At 47.1% G+C, this 20,502-nt stretch overlaps 1 protein-coding gene across 4 annotated transcripts in view; it reads right to left on the bottom strand.

Moving 5' to 3' along the window:
• Nucleotides 1-20,502, bottom strand: part of ITSN2 (intersectin 2) — a 1,355,209-nt gene that overhangs the window by 214,327 nt on the left and 1,120,380 nt on the right. For all 4 annotated transcript variants that reach the window (XM_086926255.1, XM_086926257.1, XM_086926256.1 and 1 more), the window contains one exon: nt 12,834-13,025. In XM_086926255.1, coding sequence (XP_086782381.1) covers nt 12,834-13,025 — 192 coding nt within the window. The remainder of the gene's footprint in view (nt 1-12,833; nt 13,026-20,502) is intronic.

Below are 20,502 nucleotides of genomic sequence, written 5' to 3'. Positions count from 1 at the left end.
TGAAGGCGGTTGTTTATATAAAAGATCTTAACAGCTTCCGTGCAGCGCGAATTCCCCGCCCATGCTGACTCCGCCTTGCGCGGGCGGAGTCATGACGGAACGGTTCCGTCATCAGCACAGCTCAACCGACGCTAATGACGGAACCGTTCCGTCATCAGCATCGAAGGGGTTAAGAGTGCTCAGACCTACATGCCTCCATGTCTGACCCACTGCCTGGCACCAGGGTATGAGGCTCTGATTTGCCAAAACCTTAGAATCAGTCCTCCATGAGTGCTTTTTGAGGGAGCATTGTGAAATAGAAAAGACGTTCCTTTCTAAGTGTCAAATCATGAGATTAAAAAAAACTCAAATACCTCTTGCCCGGTCATGCCATTTTTTTGGCGGGCGGGGGGGTTGCACAGACTTAACAGTTGGCACAGATAAGAGGCTTAAAGCATTATATGCTGTCATCTTGGGATTCCCTCACAAAATTGTTTTAGCCAGTATCATCGGCATTCCACAAACAAGGATTAACAAGGCCAAATGTTCTAAGCTATTAGATGTACCAATGTTAGATGATAGTGACATGCAAATGCATAAGTCAAGTGGCAGACACACCAATATTGTAATGGGCTCTCTAATAAAGAAAACTCATTCTAACATGGTGCCTGTGTACATGCATATGTTGTGATGGATGTGCATGCATGTGTAGTGACTTATTCATACACATCATGAGGGGTCCCAAGATGGCGGCATCCCCTTCCTGAGCGGAGGACGGAGTACCGACGCTGCCTTCCTGAGACCGAAGGTGCGGTCGAACAGGCACTGCCAACAGGGACCTGTTTCAAAAGGGACCTGAAACTCCATCCCCCTAACAAATACTTCCCTGAACAACGTCAACCAACCTAGAACTCAATATCCGAGTTGACTCCAATTCAAGGATTGTTGGTGAACGGACTATGCTAATCACCTTGTTTTTCTTTTTATTCTCTCCCCCTACGTTGCACAGTTATTTATTGTTCATGCTATATTCTTTATCCGTGGTTTGCTTACTTACTGCCAGCCTTCTATGTAATGTTAGGCCCTTCTGTTTGCCACAGTGTGTATGTGAAGCGCTCTGATACCTACGGGTCTAACTAGCGCTATATAAAACTTTAAAATAAATAAATAGATAAATATCCGGAATGGGGCTTGGCTCCCTTTAGGCCAGTGGATTTTCACCATTGAGATGGCGGATCGCGCAACGAGCTGTTTGATAACTTTTTGACCCACAAGATGATTTGGGAGAGGGACCCACCGAGTAACCCTGCACACAGGTGGAAGCGCGTGGATGGCATGGCGGAGAGTGGGGGGCACCTTAATAAAACCTCCACGCTGCAGCGAAATGCCGGGGAAACCCAAATTGCCTGCTCTGGATACTGCCTGACCCCAACATGCCTCCCGCAGAGCCTTAACACTTAAGCACCGGCACACCAGATAGAGTACACCTCTAAAGATTTTAGAGGAAGTGTGATCCGGAAATGGTGGGAAACAGGAGGCAATAGACCAATATGTGGCCAAAATATTCATTGCGTAGCCTACGCAGGGAAGTGCCTGACCACCAGAAGGCGGCTTGGGCCAGTCTTGATTACCGCCACGTGGGACTCCTGAGGCTCCGAGGCACTCACAAACTGAACTATTGGGGCACTCTATCTGATCCCTCCTTACGAAGGCGCACTATTCTGGAGGCATTTCGAGGCCGTGGTGCCCACTGTAAGATCAGGCCAGGATGACGCCTGACTTTAAGATGGTGCCCGCCAGTTGACTTTGTTCTGCCCGCAGTTTTCTCTGGTTCTCTGGCGGCTGCCTCTCCTGTACATCGAGCTTCCTGCTGATTGCGCCTTGATAATTACCGAAACAGTAACCCCATCCACACCTGGGTTTTTGATTGGACTGTGGTCCCTCATCTCTCCAACTCCCTCGTTAGATTTCAACATAGTCAGGTAAAACCTGATAATTACCCTGACAGCGGAGTCCAAGCATATGGCCGATGCCCGGTGGAGCTGCTTAGGCAGCTATAGAAGAGATCGGCCCTATGTTCACCCCCTTGGCCCAGCCAGACATTGAGCACAGTCTCTTGCTGTCTCCCTGTTATGTATCCTTCCTCCCCCTCCCTCCTACGAATTATCGTAACATTGCTTTTTTATCCTATGTTTGATTATGCTCTTGTAACAGATGTAACTTGTAACTCCTTGATCCTCATGTAAAGTGCTCTGATACCTCCGGGTCTAGCCAGTGCCAAATAAAACTTTTCAAATAAATACAAAAATAAAATGAGGCATGGTGTCCATTTTTTATTTACTGTACAAACATGGCCGACTGGCATGTTCAACACTTGGTAAGGTGACTTCAAGACTATTTCCAAAGCTACCAAAGGTGTACTAATCTAATTTTTTAGAGGAGATTCTTAAATAGCAGCATTTTCAAATTCTAGGGGAGTGTGTATCCCTACTTGGAAGTGTATTTGGATAATCCTTCATTAAAACTATTCATGGTCACCCACGTATGTTGGCATGCGATTGCTAAGATTATTTGATTCACTCAGAAAACCATGAGTGGAAGCCTTGCTAAAGGCCCATATGCTAAAAGTTCCTCCATATTACTTCATCGATTTGAATTTTTTGACTAGGAAGTATAATCCTACGATGTATAAGGAAATCTTTGTAAGGTCTTTCTCTTGATATGCAAATGTTTTTCGATTGAAATAATAATCCTCAATCTTGGCATGTTAGGCTTGCTTTGTCTTGTTTATTCTCAAATACAGACGTACTGGAGAAGTTCCCAATACGTTTTTATAATTTCTCTGAATGATCTTTCATTTAATGAATGTTATGAATACACAGCAAACGTCTTTAAATTTAATAAGTCTGCGAAATACTAAATGTTAGCATAGGGTAATCAAGACAAAGAGGCCCTGCAGACATTTTTATGTTAATCAGTAAGGGACAGGTTGAAAAAAAAATTGCTTAAAATGTTTTGAGAATTATATATAAATTGCTCAGTAAGCCTGAGAAACTGTCACAATCTGAAAGTCAGTTCCTGGTGGTGTAAATTTCTCATTTTCCCAGTGCAAGATTTAATCCATTTGTTGTAAAGGAAATATTTTAGAAGTTGTTATATCACTAAATTATGGCACACATTTTGGTGCCAGTAAACTGAGCATAACTGAGCGGTCGCAAATGTTTTTACCTACCTTTAAGGTTGTATTTGTAATCAACAAGACGGTGTTGTGGACAAGAACTGATTTTAACTGATTGTTGCAGAGTTTTGCATTAATATAGGATTGATCATGGTAGTCTCATATCCTGAGGTACAGGATCAACACATATAAAACAAAAGGGCCAGTCTGATTATTTGCAAAAGATAGATTTACATGAAAAAGCTCAAACAGGATTAATACCGATTAAACAAAATATGTGTCTGTCTGTAGTGGCACTGCCACTTTGATTTTACTTTACATACAACTACTTGATAGCAGGCCACCCTGGAGATTTTTATTTCAATACTGCACAATCAGATGTCCATATGCATCAGTTGGTTACTGAAAGCATTTAATACAGGAAATGTCATAACGGCACCACATCCAACTTTAAAGGGTTAACCACAAACCATAATCTGACAGAGAGCACCGCCACCCTTTGAATGTTTAGTGAGCCCGAAGACTGACAAATCCTTAGTGGTTCAGGTGTACAACTTGGATAGGAGGCGCCAAGAAAGAATTTCATTACAAGACCGGAGGCTACCATTATGCATTCATCTTTTAATGCCAACTCATCCACTTTAAAGTATTACATCACAATAAAGATTCTTCTAGAACATAATACAGCTAGGTTATAATAGGCACGAACACAGTACAATCGGTCTCTTTTAAATGGCTCCACACAGATAAGTATCTCCCTTATCTTTGGCTTGCTTGCTTGCTTTAACTGTAACTGTCTATGACTTGGCTCATTTCTAGATCTGTCTTTGACCATGTTCATATTGACAACTGTATACAGCTTACATCTACATAGCTCATATTTACAACTGTCAATGACTATTGAATGCTTGCTTAAAAACTTCTGTTTGTGGCTTTTTCTTGAATCAGGTTTCTGGTCGCCTTATGCCCGACCATAACCCTATCTCCTCTGCCCCCTGGTAATATCACCTATATATTTCAGCCCTCAAGTGTTCCCTTCTGAGAGCACTGCATGCGATGAGCAAATGCGGACCGTGGTTACCAAGGCTTCCAAACTGCTGACCTTGGAAACCGCTGGTGCTAGACACGGCGTTCAGCCCGCTGCGTACCTTTAGACAAAGCGTGACCTCCTCAACATTTCTTTTCAAGTGTTGTTCTTCCTCCTACTCCTCAATGGTGCGGTTTCCTTATGTCCTCCTGTCGAATCCACATCTCCACTGACGCACAACTTCATAGGAGCACGTCAGGACAAATTAGAAGAATGAAGCGGGCAACAGCACACTAGCCTCCGTCACTGACACAGCTGTTTGCTTGACCAACACTGTCAGTTGCTGCATGACGTGGGAACATCACTCCGGCCGTAATTTAAGATGGCGTTTTTTTCTGCATCTTAAATTTATACATATTTTACAGGGAAAGTAACCCTTATTATAAAAACTGGTAGATATATTTTAATAGAAAATAAGGAAAATACCACCTATTAATGAATACTGCACTTATACTGAATTTATTTACAAGAAGACTACCCATTATCTTTTTTTAAACCCCAAAAATGTCTGATCAGGACAAACAGAATCCCCCCTTGCCCCCCCCCCCCCTGAAATGTAGAGGGGGACTTGATAAAAAGATTAATCCACCAGGAAATGCGCAACTGTGTGCGTGAGACCCTACATCAGGTTATGAGCATAAAAAGACCCATTCTTTCGGATGAGGAGCAAGCAAGTAAGCAAGGGGCCAAGAGGTTAAAAAAGAGCTAACATGTGTAGGGTCCTTCTTCCTATAGCATTATGGGAGGTCCTAGCACCTCAAAACGTTCTGGAGGTCTAAGCACCTCAAAGTTACAGGTCGGTCTAAGCACCTCAAGAAACACCGCAGGTATAAGCATCTTGAATATGTTGGGTGCCCTAAGCGGCACAGACTTGAAAAGTGCACAAAACGGCACAGTTATCCGCACTGGCCAGAGAAAGGCACCAGAAAATGCCCTGGAAGAAAGCGAATCTCAAAATGAAGGGTTGCTGGACGAATACGTATTCCATCAGGACCAAAGGGACCTGGATGTTGACGAACTCCTTACCAAAGAGGATGCTCTCTCCACATCTAAGGGGCTAATACTGGACCCTCTAGGTCAGGAGATGTTCTCCCCTAATAACATTAAACACCCAGAAGTGCCGAATAAAAGCCCCAGGATTATTTGGAGAAATTTATTAGGAAATGGTTAAGAAACCCACTTGAAAAAAGACATATAACTTCCTTCGAGCTGAATGCTCTAAGCCTGTCATACATGATAAAGTCAGTTTAATCCCTAACCTTGACACTGAACTAATAACATTCTTGTTTAAATGGCCAGATACCCTAGAATGGGCATGGAGAGGTCTCTTAAGGCATTCCAAGACCATCTCCTTGACATACTGGGCCATAAGCCAGGATTATCGACTTAGCTTAAGAATACCACCTCAACCAACCACCGTGGATGTCACTCTTCTTAGGGCTTGGAGCCAGGAGTCCCTAATCCTGCTAGGTAATGCTAACACCAGCATTAACGTTAAACGGCGTAGGGTTATTTTAATCAAGAAAAACCCCAAGTTGGGCGACCTAGCCGTTCAAGAACCATTTGAAAACCCCAAAGGTCTCCTATTCTGGGATGGCACAATTAAATCCATAGGTAACTACGCGGGCACTTTTACTGCATTAGATGAGGCCCAATCTAACATGAGGAGGGTCTTCAACCAGAGTGTTTTTAGATGGGCCAGAAGAAGGGGCCTTTCTGCTGGCCAAGCTTCATACAGGCCCAACTTCACACCAAAAGGCTGCTGTAGGAGTTTCCAACAAGGTGCACAAGGTGGCAGAGGTTCTCGTTCAAGAGGCCTCCAGGAACGTAGACAGAAAGCAAGCAGCTTTAACAGTGAATACCAACTTTCAACCTTCCTGCTCTTCCCAGCGAAAAGTAGGCAGGCGCCTCAGGCACTTTTTACAAACCTGGCAATTAATTACTGGGGCTCATTGGGTCTTGAAACTGTCCAAGTGTTCAAAATAGAGTTCCTACAAATACTGCATCAGTCTCATTCCAAGAGAGAGTTAAGTCTATCCCAAGACCAACAGAGGGCAGTAATCCTCTATATTAAAGAAAGGTGCCATAATAGAAGTCCTACTAGATCAGAAGGCTTTTGAAAGCACACTCTTCCTGGTGGAAAAGAAAGACTAAGTTTGGAGGCAGTAATACATCTCAGAGACCTGAACAGGCTTCTAATATACAGACACTTCAAGATGGAAAGTATCCATCTCTTAAGAGATATCTTATTGGAAGGAGATTGGCTAGTAAAACTGGACCCCAATTACACCTATTTCACTATTTGAATGGCCTAAGAGGGCCAATGTTACCTTTAATTTTTCTGGCAAAACCACTCATTCCAATTTCAGGAACTTCCCTTTGTTCTGGTGTCGGCACCCTGGTGCTTTACGAAGGTGATGAGAGCGGTCATGTCTTTCCTCAGAGGGAGGGGAATACGCCTCATTATTTATCTGGACAACATTTTGATAATGTCCCAATGTCAAATCGAAATTATCAAAGACTTGGACACAGTGATATCTCTCCTAGAGAGCTTGTGCTTTATTATAAATAAGGAAATGTCTATTCTAACACTCTTGAAACCCTAGAATTTCTGGGCTTCACTATAGACACAATTAAGTCTATTCTTCTACCACAGAAGAAAGTTACCAAAATTCGCAAAGAAATGAGCTTTGTATTGAAACAACATCACCTAACCCTGAAATAACTTGCCAGACTATTAGGCCTCCTGTCCTCTTCCATCCAGGCCATATTTCCAGGCTTCCTCCATTACTGTGCTCTCCAGAGATTACATGCAAGATATCTTCAGCAGGTTTGTGGTATGGGGACAAATCTCCCTGAATCAGGAGGAGAGATCAGAACTAAGTAGGTGGTTGGACAACGTGAATGCCTGGAACAGACATGCAATCTTTGGATCATCGCCGCATTACATTCTTGAGTTCAATGCGAGCCGCCTTGGATGGGGCGCTCATCTGGGAAACAAAAATACCGGGGGACTATGGTCCCAAACAGAGAGGTTGCACCATATAAACTTTCTGGAGGTAACCTCAGCCCCTTTATGCTCTGATGAGTTTCAAGCATTCCTTACAGGGCAGATCAGTACTGCTGAAAATTGACAATGTTTCGGCAGTAGCATATATAAACTGTCTAGGTGGCAAGAAATCCAAGGATCTATCGGACCCGACCAAGAATCTTTTGGTATTCTGTCTGGAACACAAGATCACCCTCAAAACAGAATACTTGCATGGGGAAGTCAATGTTTTAGCCGACTGGAATTAAAGGTTTCTGAGAGACTACAGCAACTGGAAGCTGTTTCAATCAGTTTTCAGAAAACAATACCTCCTATGGGGTCCACTGAGAGTGGATTTGTTTGCTAGCAGACTCACCTTCCAACTGAAAAGATATTTCAGCTGAAAGACAGACCCTGATGCTATAGCAGTGAACACTTTCCTGCAACCCTGCAAAGGAACTCAGTCTTAAGCATTTTCCCACTTTGCAATGATCTAGAGAGTTCTTCAGAAAGTCAGACCGGAGGTAAGCTCCCTGGTCTTAATAACTCCCTTTTGGCAGTCTAACGCTTGGCTTCCAATGATCTTGGAACTTGCCCATGACATACCCTTTATAATTCCCGCAGAAGAAGGACTCTTAAAATACATAAATGGAGAGGAACACCCTCTGATCTTGACAGGGACTTAGAACCTTCTTGCCTGGAGGATATCAGACCTAAAGAGATGCAAGTGGAATGGGAACTGATGGTCTGGCCTGTTGGTGGCATCGGTCAGGTGAAATATTTAGTTTTTACTTCAGTTGAGGGAATAACAGAAAACCAACTAAAATGGATTAACTCACATACCACCAACACTAGCTTCTCCTCTAGGTCCCTGATGAGTAATCAAATATCGTCTACACGTCTGAACAGCAGTATGCAGCCCTTGTAAAACCTCAGGCCACTGGGGATCTGTTTCTTCCTGAGCCAGGATATGCACCGGCCCACATGCAAGGCCACTGCCCACAGCTTAAGCGGGGGTGGAACTGACACAGCTATTTACAAGCCTCTTCTGTCTGCTAACAAAATCTCTTAAAAACAGAAATTAGGGAAAAACCCCAACATTAGTCATGGATGCCGTGGCAATCAGAGTAAAGAAGGCCCAGAATGTGAAATGATGAAAAAGAAAGATGAAAAGAGAGAGAGAGAGAAAGGGCTGGAAATAACAGTGAAAGGAAAAAAAAAGAAGGTAGAAACTGCGACAAGAAGGAAGGGTTGAAAGGATGAATTGATGGATGCAAGGGTAAAACCACTGATGGATGAAGTGGTAAAAAACATCTGCATGGTTAAGTGAAAGGAAGAATGGCTGGACTGATGAAAGGCTGGAAAAATAGGTGGATGGATGAATGGAAGTCTGGATGAAAGGGTGAAAGGACGAATGGGCCAGTTGATGAAAGGAGGCTGAAAGGATGGATGGATGAATAGGAATGAACGTATGGATGGGAAAACTATTGAATGAATTGCAGAAATAGATGGGATAGTGGTCAAAAGTCGCTCCATCTGACACAGGAATTTACTGTCTGCCAGCCTCTCAATAGCTATATCTGGACTGATATCCCACTTCCTGGTTTGCCATATCTCTACACTTGCCTAAAAGGAAGTTTATTTTAAGAAGCCCAGCATTGTCTGTTCCATTTTTCATGTGTCTAGTCAAGTTCTGTAATTCTCTTTGTATAAAAGGCAGCTTTGTCCTAATATCATTAACCTCTTCGCCGCTAATGACAAGGGTAACTCGTCATGGAGTTTCCATTGATTTCAATGGAAATTACATTGAAGTGCCAGCAGAAGCATAGCATCCAAGTGGTTAAGTATACCATGCTGATTGGAGAGGGCTACTCCCCTTATGTAGATACAGCCTCAAGGGACACCATCACTGTATTTAATTCAAAATAGTCCAGAATCTGCATTGGTCAGCGCCTCAGATTGGAACCTCCAGGTAGGTAGATTGCATTCAGTGGATGGGAGATGCAAAGTGAGCACACTAGCCGTACGATTTGAAAGTCTGCGCGCTAATAGCCTAGGCGTGACAGTCATGTTGTGCAGAGAAGAATGCGTACTCTCAACACACCGTGTGGCAGGCCCCATATATTGGCAGTGAGGTAAGAGATTCCACCCACCACAGGAACGGGGAGCAGAACTAGCACCGAACGCAAATTCTTCAATCTCCCAGCCAATATAGCCACAGGTACAGTTATGAATGATCTCGCATGACGCTACTCGTTCCATCATTCAGGGGACAAGGCTCCCTGCCTCTCTACAATGCAGCAATCTTCAAGATCAAGAGGCTGATGCTACACGAGCCTCAATCAGAAAAACTACCTTATTCATGGCCCATCCAGTGTGAAGAAAATCAAATCGAGTGTGCAGTAAAAAACACAAGGGGTTGAATGCTAGGCCCATTGCTAAGAGTACTTTGGTGGCACAACCCAAATGCATGTGCTTTTACACATTAAAGTGCACTGCAGTGCTCTCTTTTGATACTGGGAATCTGTGATGGGAGACTGATGGGTAATTTTTCAGAGGACGATTAGGAATCCAAATCTGTAATTCCCAGATTAAGATGGGCCTTCAGTTTAATGATGAAACGAGAATTTCGCATGAACATGGCCATCATGCGAAGTTTAGGCATTTTTAGGTTTTCTCATTCTTAACTATGCTAAAAACATTTTAAGCAGTAAATCAATTAACTCTAGATTATTATTTATACAAGTAATGTCCAGAGCAAATTACCCGATTACCCTGCAAGGATCTTTTTGAAGTGCTATAGATTCACATGCTTAACATACTCATGCCATCTAGTGTTGGGCTCGGACGAACATTTAGTAAGTTGTTTTTCTTCGAGAAAATGTCTTGAGTCACGAGATGTGCTGACTCTTGCTCTTTGTGTACTCTATGTTCGATTGTTTTCTGCACAGCAGGTAAAAAGTGTTTGTAGTGTGAACAAAGAGTATGGTGACACATGGCAATGAGGAGTAAGTAAAGTGATTATGAGATGATCTGCACCCCAGCCCATGAGAGAGATTTCTGTTATACTGGTCACATGCTGATCAAGGTCTGCTAAAGACCTGTCTTGCATCGGACTAGCGGTAGATCAACTCATCAAAGAGCAGTGAGGTGAGCCCTGGCCTGAACCACCACTAGGTTAGATACTGACCCTGGGCCTGTGACCAATGAATAGCCCAACACTCGTTCAAGGGGGACTACCTTCAAACTTGCATGGAGAATGATTGCAAAGCTAGATGCCATCACTCCCAAAAGACTCATGACTGTGCGATCAGTGATCTGACATTTGGGCTGAAAAAGAGGCAGCAGGTGCTGAAAAGCTAAGACCTTTTATAAGGGTATGCAATGCCTGGGACGTTATTTTAGATGGTAGGGCTGTATCTGATGGGGTTGCAGATGCCACTTAGTGGCACTTATAGTAAAGCCCAATGTGTGAAGCAAGGACATTGCCATTGGTGAGACACTGAGGTCAGCTGCTGCTTTTGTGCAGTCAGTCGTTGGGGCAGGAGAGACATGGATTCCCTCCGGGCGGAGATGCACCACCACAGCCAGACATTTTGTGAATATCTTTGGGGTCATAGGGACCCTGAGGGTGAGTACTTTGAACTGGTAGTGTTGTCCACTTACCGGTGGGCAGAATGGATGGGACTATGGAAGGAGGTGTTGTTAAGATAAGAGCGCCTGCATGAAATCCCCTTGTTGAAGAAGGGGAAAGACCTCCTGCAGGGTTGCCATTCAGAAATGTTCCGAATACGATGTAGCGGTTGAGGGTCCTGAAGTCGAGGGCAGGCCTAACTGAACTGTTGTTCCTGGGAATGAGGAAGAATAACAAATATAACCCTGCCCTTGCTATTGCGGGCATGGCATCTACGGCCCTTTATTCAGAAGTGTACATACCTCTTCTTTCGAGAAGAGAGAGATGCTCGTTGGGAGGGGTGGAAAGCAGTTTGAAGCAGTAACTGTGTTGTATAATGGCTAGTACCCAAGTAATAAAAAAGTATCCTACAGATCTTCTTTATTTTGCCCTAGTTTAAAACTACCATCCTGTCATTTAGAAGAGCTCATAAGCGTATTCTTTATGAACCCTCACACACCCTATTGGTGTCATGCTTCATCATTGGGTCAGACCCCAGTACCTAAAAACCAGGGCGGTCTCAATCAAATCCAAAGGAGCACTTTGGATATTGTTACTAAATCTAACTGGGATTGTAACATATTAAATATACCTAGTCTGCAGCCCAGTTTCCCTTTAATTGGGAGCCACTGGTATGAGTAAAACTACTAGTCAGCTATTTTTTTTAGGGATGGGTTACTACCCCTGTACTCTACTGCTGGTCATAGCAGTAGGGTTGCAGGAGTAGTAACCCTCCCCTGGGACATGGCTGAGACCGCCCTGGTGTTTAGGCAACGGGGAAAACAACCTTGTTAATATCTTGCCTGTGAGGGGGGTGAATGAAGAGACGCTGTTGCACAGCATCCAGATATTGCTGTGATTTCCGCAAGATTGGGCCATTGATGTCCTCCTTCATAATGTTGTTGGAGGTTTGAGTCATTATTTTAATTCTTAGGACCTTAGTGACACTTCTCAGCCGACTGAGGCTTCAGACTCAAGGAAGGCTTTGCTAACGATTATGGTTGGGTCTCCATTGAAGGATTTGGAGCAGATGCAGCTTTAAGTGCTGTAGAGCGCTTTAGAGCAGAGGAAGACTTCACCACTGACGCCTGCTTGTGGGGGTCAACAGCCTTGGTAGAAGGCCTAGTAGCTTATGAAGGCTTTTGTCAATGCTGAACGGAGCCCAATCAGGGAGGTGGCCTGTGGGTGAATTTGCCTCGACTGCGATGCTCGGAACTAGATACCAAACTCATGCAGGAGTAGTGCTCTGACTCAGCGTGAAGTGTAACTGTTTTGGGATTTCCAGAGTTGCTGGTATACGGATGACCCTTGGCATGGTTTTGACCCGAAGCGCAGTCCATAGTGCTGGATAGACATTGTCTAGCTGGTAATATTCGGATTCACCCTGTGAAAGCAGCTCTGGGCTCTGCACCTGTTGCTGGGCTGGGCAGGCTGCCTTCTGTTGTTGGGCACTGCAGGGATCTTCCTCTGAAGATGTCCAGGGTGATGGACAGGCTCCAAGTTGCATCCATGAAACTAGAGAGCTTTTAGTTGAAAACAGAGCTGGTAATAGAGCATGAAGGAGCCCAATGCCAGAAGTACACCTAGACAGCAATGGGGTCTCACAGGCAGGTGGAGAACACAGGGAAAACTGAGCCCACTAGGTGCATATCTGAACCCAATGGAGGAAAAATAACAATCAAACATGGGAGTCAGTTTCCACGAGCAATGTAGACTACGAGGCAGACTTACAACACATCTTGTAACTCTAGAAGCTTCTCAGAAGATAAACAATTTGCAAATGTTTGAGCCTTACACTAGATGGCAGGGGTATGCTAAGCATGCGTCTCTACAGTCACACACATATATATTTATTCAAATTGATGGTAAATAAAATATTGTTACTTACATTGCTGGCTTGGATCAGAGTCTGTTGTCATCGTCACATAGTTCGATGGGAAAAGTCCCATTACTCCATTTATCTCTCCTTGCCACCAATCAGGATCATCCTTATTGATTACATTAATAAGTTGCCCTTTGGTAAAATTTAGCTCATCCTCATTATTGGCCACGTAATCATACATTGCAATAACTTGACACACTGGTAAGGAAAAAAAGATGATTGAGATAGATGAGTAGAGAGCTTGTAATGAACCTCTTTACATCTATAAAAAGAATTTAGCTCACCTTCAACATTGGTCAATTTAATCACACATTGCAAGACTTGGTAGCTGTTGGGAGACAGATGGAGGACACATGTTTGGATAAATAAGGAGACCACATACCTCTTGATTTCTATAATGCAAACTGTGCTCCCATAAACACAGTTTGGATAGCACACTCTTATTTGGCACTCATGACAATTAAGAGTTTCATATAAAAAAAAGCCTAATGTATTTTCTACACACACGTTACAATGTAAAGCTTAAACAGGCTACTGGCATAAACCCACATAACTACATAAAATATATGATAGAGAAGAAAGTCGTAATGAGACTTACAGGCATAATGAACAATTATTGTCTACCATTTTATTTGTGGTGGATTCATTACAATTTCCCAGGTGTCAGGTGGCACTCTGAACTATATTTAAATATCACTCAGTAGGTGCCACACTCAAAACAGTTATACATACAACAATCGTAACCCAATGTGCCACCAAAGAAACATGTGCAAACTTGATATAAAAAGATAAAGTGGATTACTGTGGACTACTTTTGCAACATCCAATACAGTATTGGCCATTGATTTAGGCCACTTGACATTAAATTGTGCAAATCAGTAGTGAAATGTCAGCCACAACCTCTTTACTTATCAAAGTAGTGCTCATTTTATTTACAAGTAAAATCAGCTACAGAAATTACGTTTTTGTACTCCTACATGCTCAAGTGAAAAAAACAGATGAAAAGAGTAGACTCGCAAATTATTAGATGGAAGGATTGGCCATTGCTGAGAAATTAATTCCCCTTTAAGAATGATATGTATCAAGGGATAGGGTCCAAGAGTCTAACTGTGCTGAAGTCGACCGTGTTTAGACCTTATTAAGGGATTAAAAGTTCACTATCAGAACAGGGCAATGGAAAACAATGGTATTAGTACTACCACAGGGCTGGGCATAAGACAAATTGAATTAGGAAAACATCTAACTTACTTCGGGCCAATGGGTCCCAGCTGAATTGATTAAGAAGCAGGTGGGGGTGAATTAGTACCTGGTCACATCAGTAAAGGGGTCTATGGTGAATTAAGTGAGTTACATTACTTATAGGGTGGATGAATGTATTTCAACCTGTGTAATAGGTTTCAGTAGATACAAAGTTTAAGGATTACAAATAAACCCTACAAAACAGGAAAGCAGGGCATCTGGAAAACTTGCAGTACAAAACGATCAGCAGAGCTGTTATAAATGTTGAGAGCACAATCAGCGTGCTAATCCAGTGCAATGGTTTAAAAATGGTAGCCGACTTTAAAAAGTCAGGAGGCCTGGTGTGCTTCACAGCATTGCCAAAGGAAAGGAGGTAGGGAATGGACGGTGTGAGATAGGGGAAGAGTCGTCATAAGTGTTTTGGGCATGAAGGAAGAATTAAGTGCATTAATCAATAAAAACAAAAATAGGGTTGTAGGAAAGGTGACCTTTCTGCAGAGTCATCCTGAATTTTTGTGCTTAGCCCTATTTATGCATGGTGTGGAACTCTGAGCACTTTACCCCTACTAAGAATATAGATGAAGTGCCTGTCTTACCCCTTTCAACATGATGAAAATGGCATACCCCTGATTGGAAAATTTAACCTACTTAAAAAGTTCTCAACATATAGTACAAATGGTACTAGGGCCAGTAAGTTAAACGTCACTATTGCGTTGCAGCACCAACTGTGCCACTCACTGCAGTGACAATGTAAACAGGACTACAGGACTACCATCTGTGGCCTCGCTATGCTGTTTTTAAACTGCAGATCCGACCTGCTAAAATAACCTCTTTTGATAGGCCTAAACCTTCCTTTTAAATATTAATAGGTAACCCATAAGTAGGCCTTACTGCCCATAAGCACAAGTTACTTACCTTCGGTAACAATATATCTGTAAGAAACTGTAGTTAGTATTAGATTCCTTTCCTTAGAATATCCCCAGGAGTCAGACTGGATATGGAAACTTTTGCGTAGCAGTACCCTTGTGCGTCGGTAGGCGTCGTCTGCGGCTCCACGCCCGTCGTCGGCGCCGGGATGACGTCTCCAGGGGACTTAGACGCCTGCCTCGCGCGCTGACGTCAGTTCTTATACACAGCTTTTCCGCGCCAGAAACGCAGAGCCATGATAAAAACCAACACTGGTGCCACGAAACTAGGGCCCTGAAAGGGGATGACCTTAGCCCTAGCTATCGGTTCGCAGAACGGGGAGGATGGGTGGGGCGTTAAGGAATCTAATACTAATTACTGTTTCTTACAGAAATATCGTTACCGAAGATAAGATACCCCAGCAATACCAACCCCAGTGGTGAGTCTGCGAGCCAATGATAAAAACAACAGAAAGTCCTGGAGAACGGAACGGCCAAAGAAGCCATCTCTCAGGACTTGGCTGTCCAGGCAGTAGTGTCTTGTGAACGTGTGCAACGAGGCCCACGTAGCTGCCTGACAGATATCCTGCAAGGGGACTCCCCGACCAAGGGCAGTAGTAGCCGCCGTGGCCCGAGTGGAATGGGCCCTCAGCCCAACTGGAGGCTCCTTTTTAGCCAAAGAATAGCACGCCTTGATGCACAAGACGACCCAACGAGAGATGGATCGTTTGTGCACCGCCCGACCTTTCTTAGCGCCCACATACCCAACAAAAATTGGTCATCAACCCGGAACTGGCGTGTGCGATCTAGATAGAATAAGAGCGGTGGAGTCTCTTCCTCATTCGAGGGAGGCGGAAAGAAGGTGGGCAAGGTGATGGACTGCCCGATGTGGAAGGCTGTGACTACCTTGGGCAGAAAAGAGGGTCGCGTTCGCAACACAACTTTGTTCGGATAGACAGAAAGGAAAGGAGGTTCAGAGGAAAGAGCCTGGAGCTCACTCACTCTCCTGGCAGAGGTGATGGCAACCAGGAATGCAGTCTTGAGAGTAAGGAGACAAAGAGGACAGTTATGAAGTGGCTCGAAAGGAGCGCACATCAGATAAGTCAGAACAAGGTTCAAATCCCACTGAGGCATCACGAAAGGAACAGGAGGAAACATATAAGTGATGCCCTTCAAAAACCTATTTACAACTGGGGACTTGAACAAAGAGGGCTGATCAGGGAGCCTTAAGAAGGCGGAAATGGCAGAGAGTTAGCCCTTTAGAGTGCCCAGAGCAGAGCCCAGCTGGGCAAGAGAAAGAAGAAAGAGCAGGACTTCTGAAAGAGGGGCAGAAAGGGGATCCACAGCATTGCTGTGCACCATGCCACACATTTTTTCCACCTGCAGGCGTATACAGATTTTGTGGAGGGACGCCTGGCTGCCAGAATCACATTACAGACTCAGGAGGCAAGTCAAATGGCCTCAACTGCCACCGCTCAATCTCCACACATATAAGTGGAGACTGGACAGGTTCGGGTGGAGGACCGTCCCATGCTGCTGCAACAGAAGGTCCTCCCGAAGAGGCAGACGAATCGGGGGATCAACAGACATGCTGAGTAGCTTGGGATACCAGTATCTTCGTGCCCAGTCTGGAGCCACAAGGATGACTTGGGCCGGGTCGCGCCTGATCTTCTTCAGCACTCTGGGCAGAGGTGGTATAGGCGGAAAGGCGTACAACAGACCGCAGCTCCACTCGCGACGAAAAGCGTGCCGCCTTGGAAACTCCAACGTGCAGAACTGATGACATTGCGCGTTCTCTTCTGTGGCGAATAGATCTAACCAAGGCTCTGCCCACTGCTGAAAGAGGCTTGCACCACGTCCGAGTTCAGACGCCATTCGTGATCCATCATGCACCGACGGCTAAGTTCGTCCGCCCTGGCGTTCAGGGAACCTGCCAGGTGTTGAACCACCAGGGTCACGCCCTGATGTTCCAGCCACTGCCAGAGGCGCAGAGCCTCCTCGCATAGGGTGCACGACCCCACCCCGCCCTGTTTGTTACAGTACCACATGGCGGTGGTGTTGTCCGTGAACACCTGCACTACACTCCCCCGGACAGAGGGGAGGAATGCTTTCAGTGCAAGCTGGATCGCCCGCAGCTCCAGAAGGTTGATGTGGAGCCGGGACTCCACAGGAGACCAGAGGCCTCACATCTCCGCCTCTCCCATGTGGCACCCCCAGCCCTGGAGGGACGCGTCCGCCACAACTATGTGCTCCGGTTGGGGTAGGGAGAGGGATCCGCCGCTGACCCAATCACGGTCCGTGAGCCACCACTGCAACTGTCTTGCAGTGCCCTCCGAGATCAAGACATGGTCGGACAAGTTGCCCTGATGTTGGGCCCACTGAAACTTCAGGTCCCACTGCAGAGCCCACATCCGCTACCTGGAGTGATGCACTAGAAGGATGCAGGAGGCCATCAGCCCCAGAAGCCGCAGCGTCAACCTGATCGAGACTCGGGACAACAACTGAAAGATCGGAATCAGAGCCTGAATATCCCGAACCCGCTGTTCGGGAGGATAAACCCGAAACTGTGCAAAGTCTAGAACCGCTCCGATGAAGAGGAGCTTCTGAGAGGGACACAGGTGCGACTTTGGCACATTGATGGAGAATCCCAGCAGGTGCAGGAGGCCGGTCATAGTCTGGAGGTGGCTGACGACTGTTTGGGGCGAGCCTGCCTTCAACAACCAGTCGTCGAGGTAGGGGAAGACTGAAATCCCTAACCTGCGCAGATGAGCTGCGACCATCGCCATCACTTTCGTGAACACCCGTGGGGCACTGGTAAGGCCGAAGGGGAGCACGGTAAACTGAAAGTGCTCATGGCCTACCATGAACCGCAGGTAGCGCTGATGGGCCGGCAGTCCGGGGATGTGAAAATAAGCGTCCTGCTAGTCCAACTCTACCACCCAGTTTCGCGGGTCCAGGGCAGCTAAGACCTGAGCCAGTGTCAGCATCTTGAACTTCTCCTTCTGGAGGAAGCCGTTGACTTTCCGCAGGTCCAAGATAGGGCGTAGGCCCTCTTTGCCCTTCTTGGGAACCAGAAAGTAGTGGGAATAACAACCACACCCTACTTCTGGCCCAGGAGCGCGTTTGATGGCCCCCTTGGCCAAGAGGGCCGTAACTTCCTCTCGCAGAAGATTAAAGTGATCCCCCGACACACGGTGGTAATGCGGTGGCATGGCAGGAGGGGTTGCCTCGAAGGGGAAGGAGTAGACCCTTCGGACGATTTGCAGCACCCACCTGTCCGAAGTGATGGTGCGCCAGTGAAGGAGGTGATGGCTAACCCTGCCCCCCACTGGCGTCACGTGGGCTTGAAAGCTCGGACTAGGAGGGCTTTGAGGCGGATGCTGCGTGGTGGATGTGGACTGGCCTCGCCGTTGTCCCCGGGCACCGCCACGGCGGTTATCACGTCCGCCACCGCGTTGGATGTTAGTCTGCGGCGCATGGCTGGCAGGACGTGTGGGGGCGCCCCTTTCTTGGCCACGAAAGGAGCGAAAGGCAGCAGGTTGCTGGCGCGGGGCCTACAGGCCCAAGGACTTGGCCGTAGCCCTGGAGTCCTTAAAGCGCTCAAGCGCACTGTCTGCCTTGTCGCCAAAGAGGCGACAGCCATCAAACGGCATGTCCATAAGGGTGTTTTGGACATCAGCCTAAAAGTTGGCGGACCTCAGCCAGGCGTGGCGACGAATCGTGGTTGCCATCGCTCTGCCTAGCGAGTCCGTTGTATCCAGCCCACATCGGATGGAATACCGTGCCGCATCTCGACCCTCCGCAAGGGCTTGGGCGAATTTAGTCCGGGCCTCCTCCGGACATTGTGGCAGCACGTCCGCGACCGTATCCCACAGAGAGTGGGTATAACGGCCTAAGAGGCACGCGGTGTTAACTGACCGCAACCCCAAACTCAGTGAGGAGAACATCTTCTTACCATACTGTTCGTTCCTCTTGGATTCCTGGTCAGGGGGAGCCGTCGGGAATGCAGTCTGGGAATTCGAGGCCTGTATGACCAGGCTCTCGGGGGTGGGGTGGGTGGACAGGAAGCAAGGGTCACCCGGAACCGGGCGGTGGCGTCTGGCCACGTTCCTATCTACAGGGGGACCTGTAGCGGGCCTGGACCAAGTGCTCAGAAGAACGTCAGTCAAGGCCTCATTAAACGGCAACAGAGGCTCCGAAGAGCTTGTTTGCTGTTTAAGGACCTCAGTGAGGCGGTTAGTTCTCACGGCCGCGACGGGGAGCTCAAGAGCCAAGGCCTTGGCCGCCCGCGTCAACACCACATAGGCAGCCCCTTCCTCTGTAGCCACGGTAGGAGGGGAGACAAAACCAGTGTCTGGCGAAGTGTCCAGACCACTGGCATCCCCTAGCTCCCTTGCTTAGTCCTGATAAGACTGGCACTCACGAGCCAGAGGGTCCTCAGACCCCTCCCAATCCGCCTCGCCACTCACCTCCTGATACTCAGGGTCAAATGATGGGGCTGGGTCATAGAAATAAAAGTCTCCCATCGGCGTCGAGCGGCGCCGCTCCGGCACCACATCCGGATCGAGGGGAGGAATGGGGACAACGTCGTCCTGGGACGGCGCCGGGGGGGACACCCTGGGGGCCAGCGCCGGCGAGGTCATAAGGTCGACCGGCGACGACCCGGAACCGGATCCAGCGGGGCCCTGCGGCGTTGGGTCCGAAGTCGCTGACGGCGCCGGTGCTGAAGCACCCGACGGTGCCGGGGCCGAAGCACCCAGCCCGCTTGGGCTCCCAGTCGGGCCGCTTGGTCCGAAGGCACCGCGGAACCTGACGGAGGAGTGAGCGACCTCATGGCCGTGAGGAAGTCATCGACCTCCTCCGGCGTCGCGTTCTGCCCAGGGACCGGTGGGTATGGAGCAGGCTGCAAAGCCTGCGGCTCCAGCGGAGCCATGTGGGCGGTGTCGCCCGAACCCCCGGCCGCATCGCGCGAGCGTCGGGGGGAGTCAGAAGAGCGATGATGCCTTTTCGACTTCTTGTGCCGGTTACCTGAGGACTTGGAGCCCGAGGAGTGGTGTCGACTCCCAGAGCTCTGATGAATCCGGCCCCTTACCTCCTTCCGGCCCGGGACCTCGAACGGTGCGGGCCCGACTGCCGAAGCTCGAGGCGCTTGTCATTTCCCGGCGCATTGGGAGTTCTCTGCCTCTCGAACCGGGCGCCCCCGCCCGTGTTAAATTTGTCTGTGGAGCGGGAGAGTGAGGGAGCGAGGGCGCACGTCTGCTGGACGCAGAGTCCTTTTTTGCTCGCATTGAGTGGCTCGCATCGCGCATGCGCGGCAGCCATTTTGGGGGCATTTCACTACGTAGCTGCGTTTTCCCTACAAGCAAGTAAGCGGGGCTTAAGCTCGGAGCACATTTTCTTCAGTGCCTGCTCCCGATGACGTCCCACATGGTCAGGTGTGTTGGGGCTGCATAATTAGCATAGGCTCTGCCTAGAGTGGATCGGCAAGCCCTCTCTCCACACTTTCACGAATATTTTCTACACTATCTGGC

The sequence above is a fragment of the Lissotriton vulgaris genome, chromosome 6 (assembly GCF_964263255.1).
Source record: "Lissotriton vulgaris chromosome 6, aLisVul1.2, whole genome shotgun sequence".
Lineage (NCBI taxonomy): Eukaryota > Metazoa > Chordata > Amphibia > Caudata > Salamandridae > Lissotriton > Lissotriton vulgaris.
The sequence above is the reverse complement of the archived record's forward strand: the minus strand, read 5'-3'. Positions and strand labels throughout refer to the sequence as shown.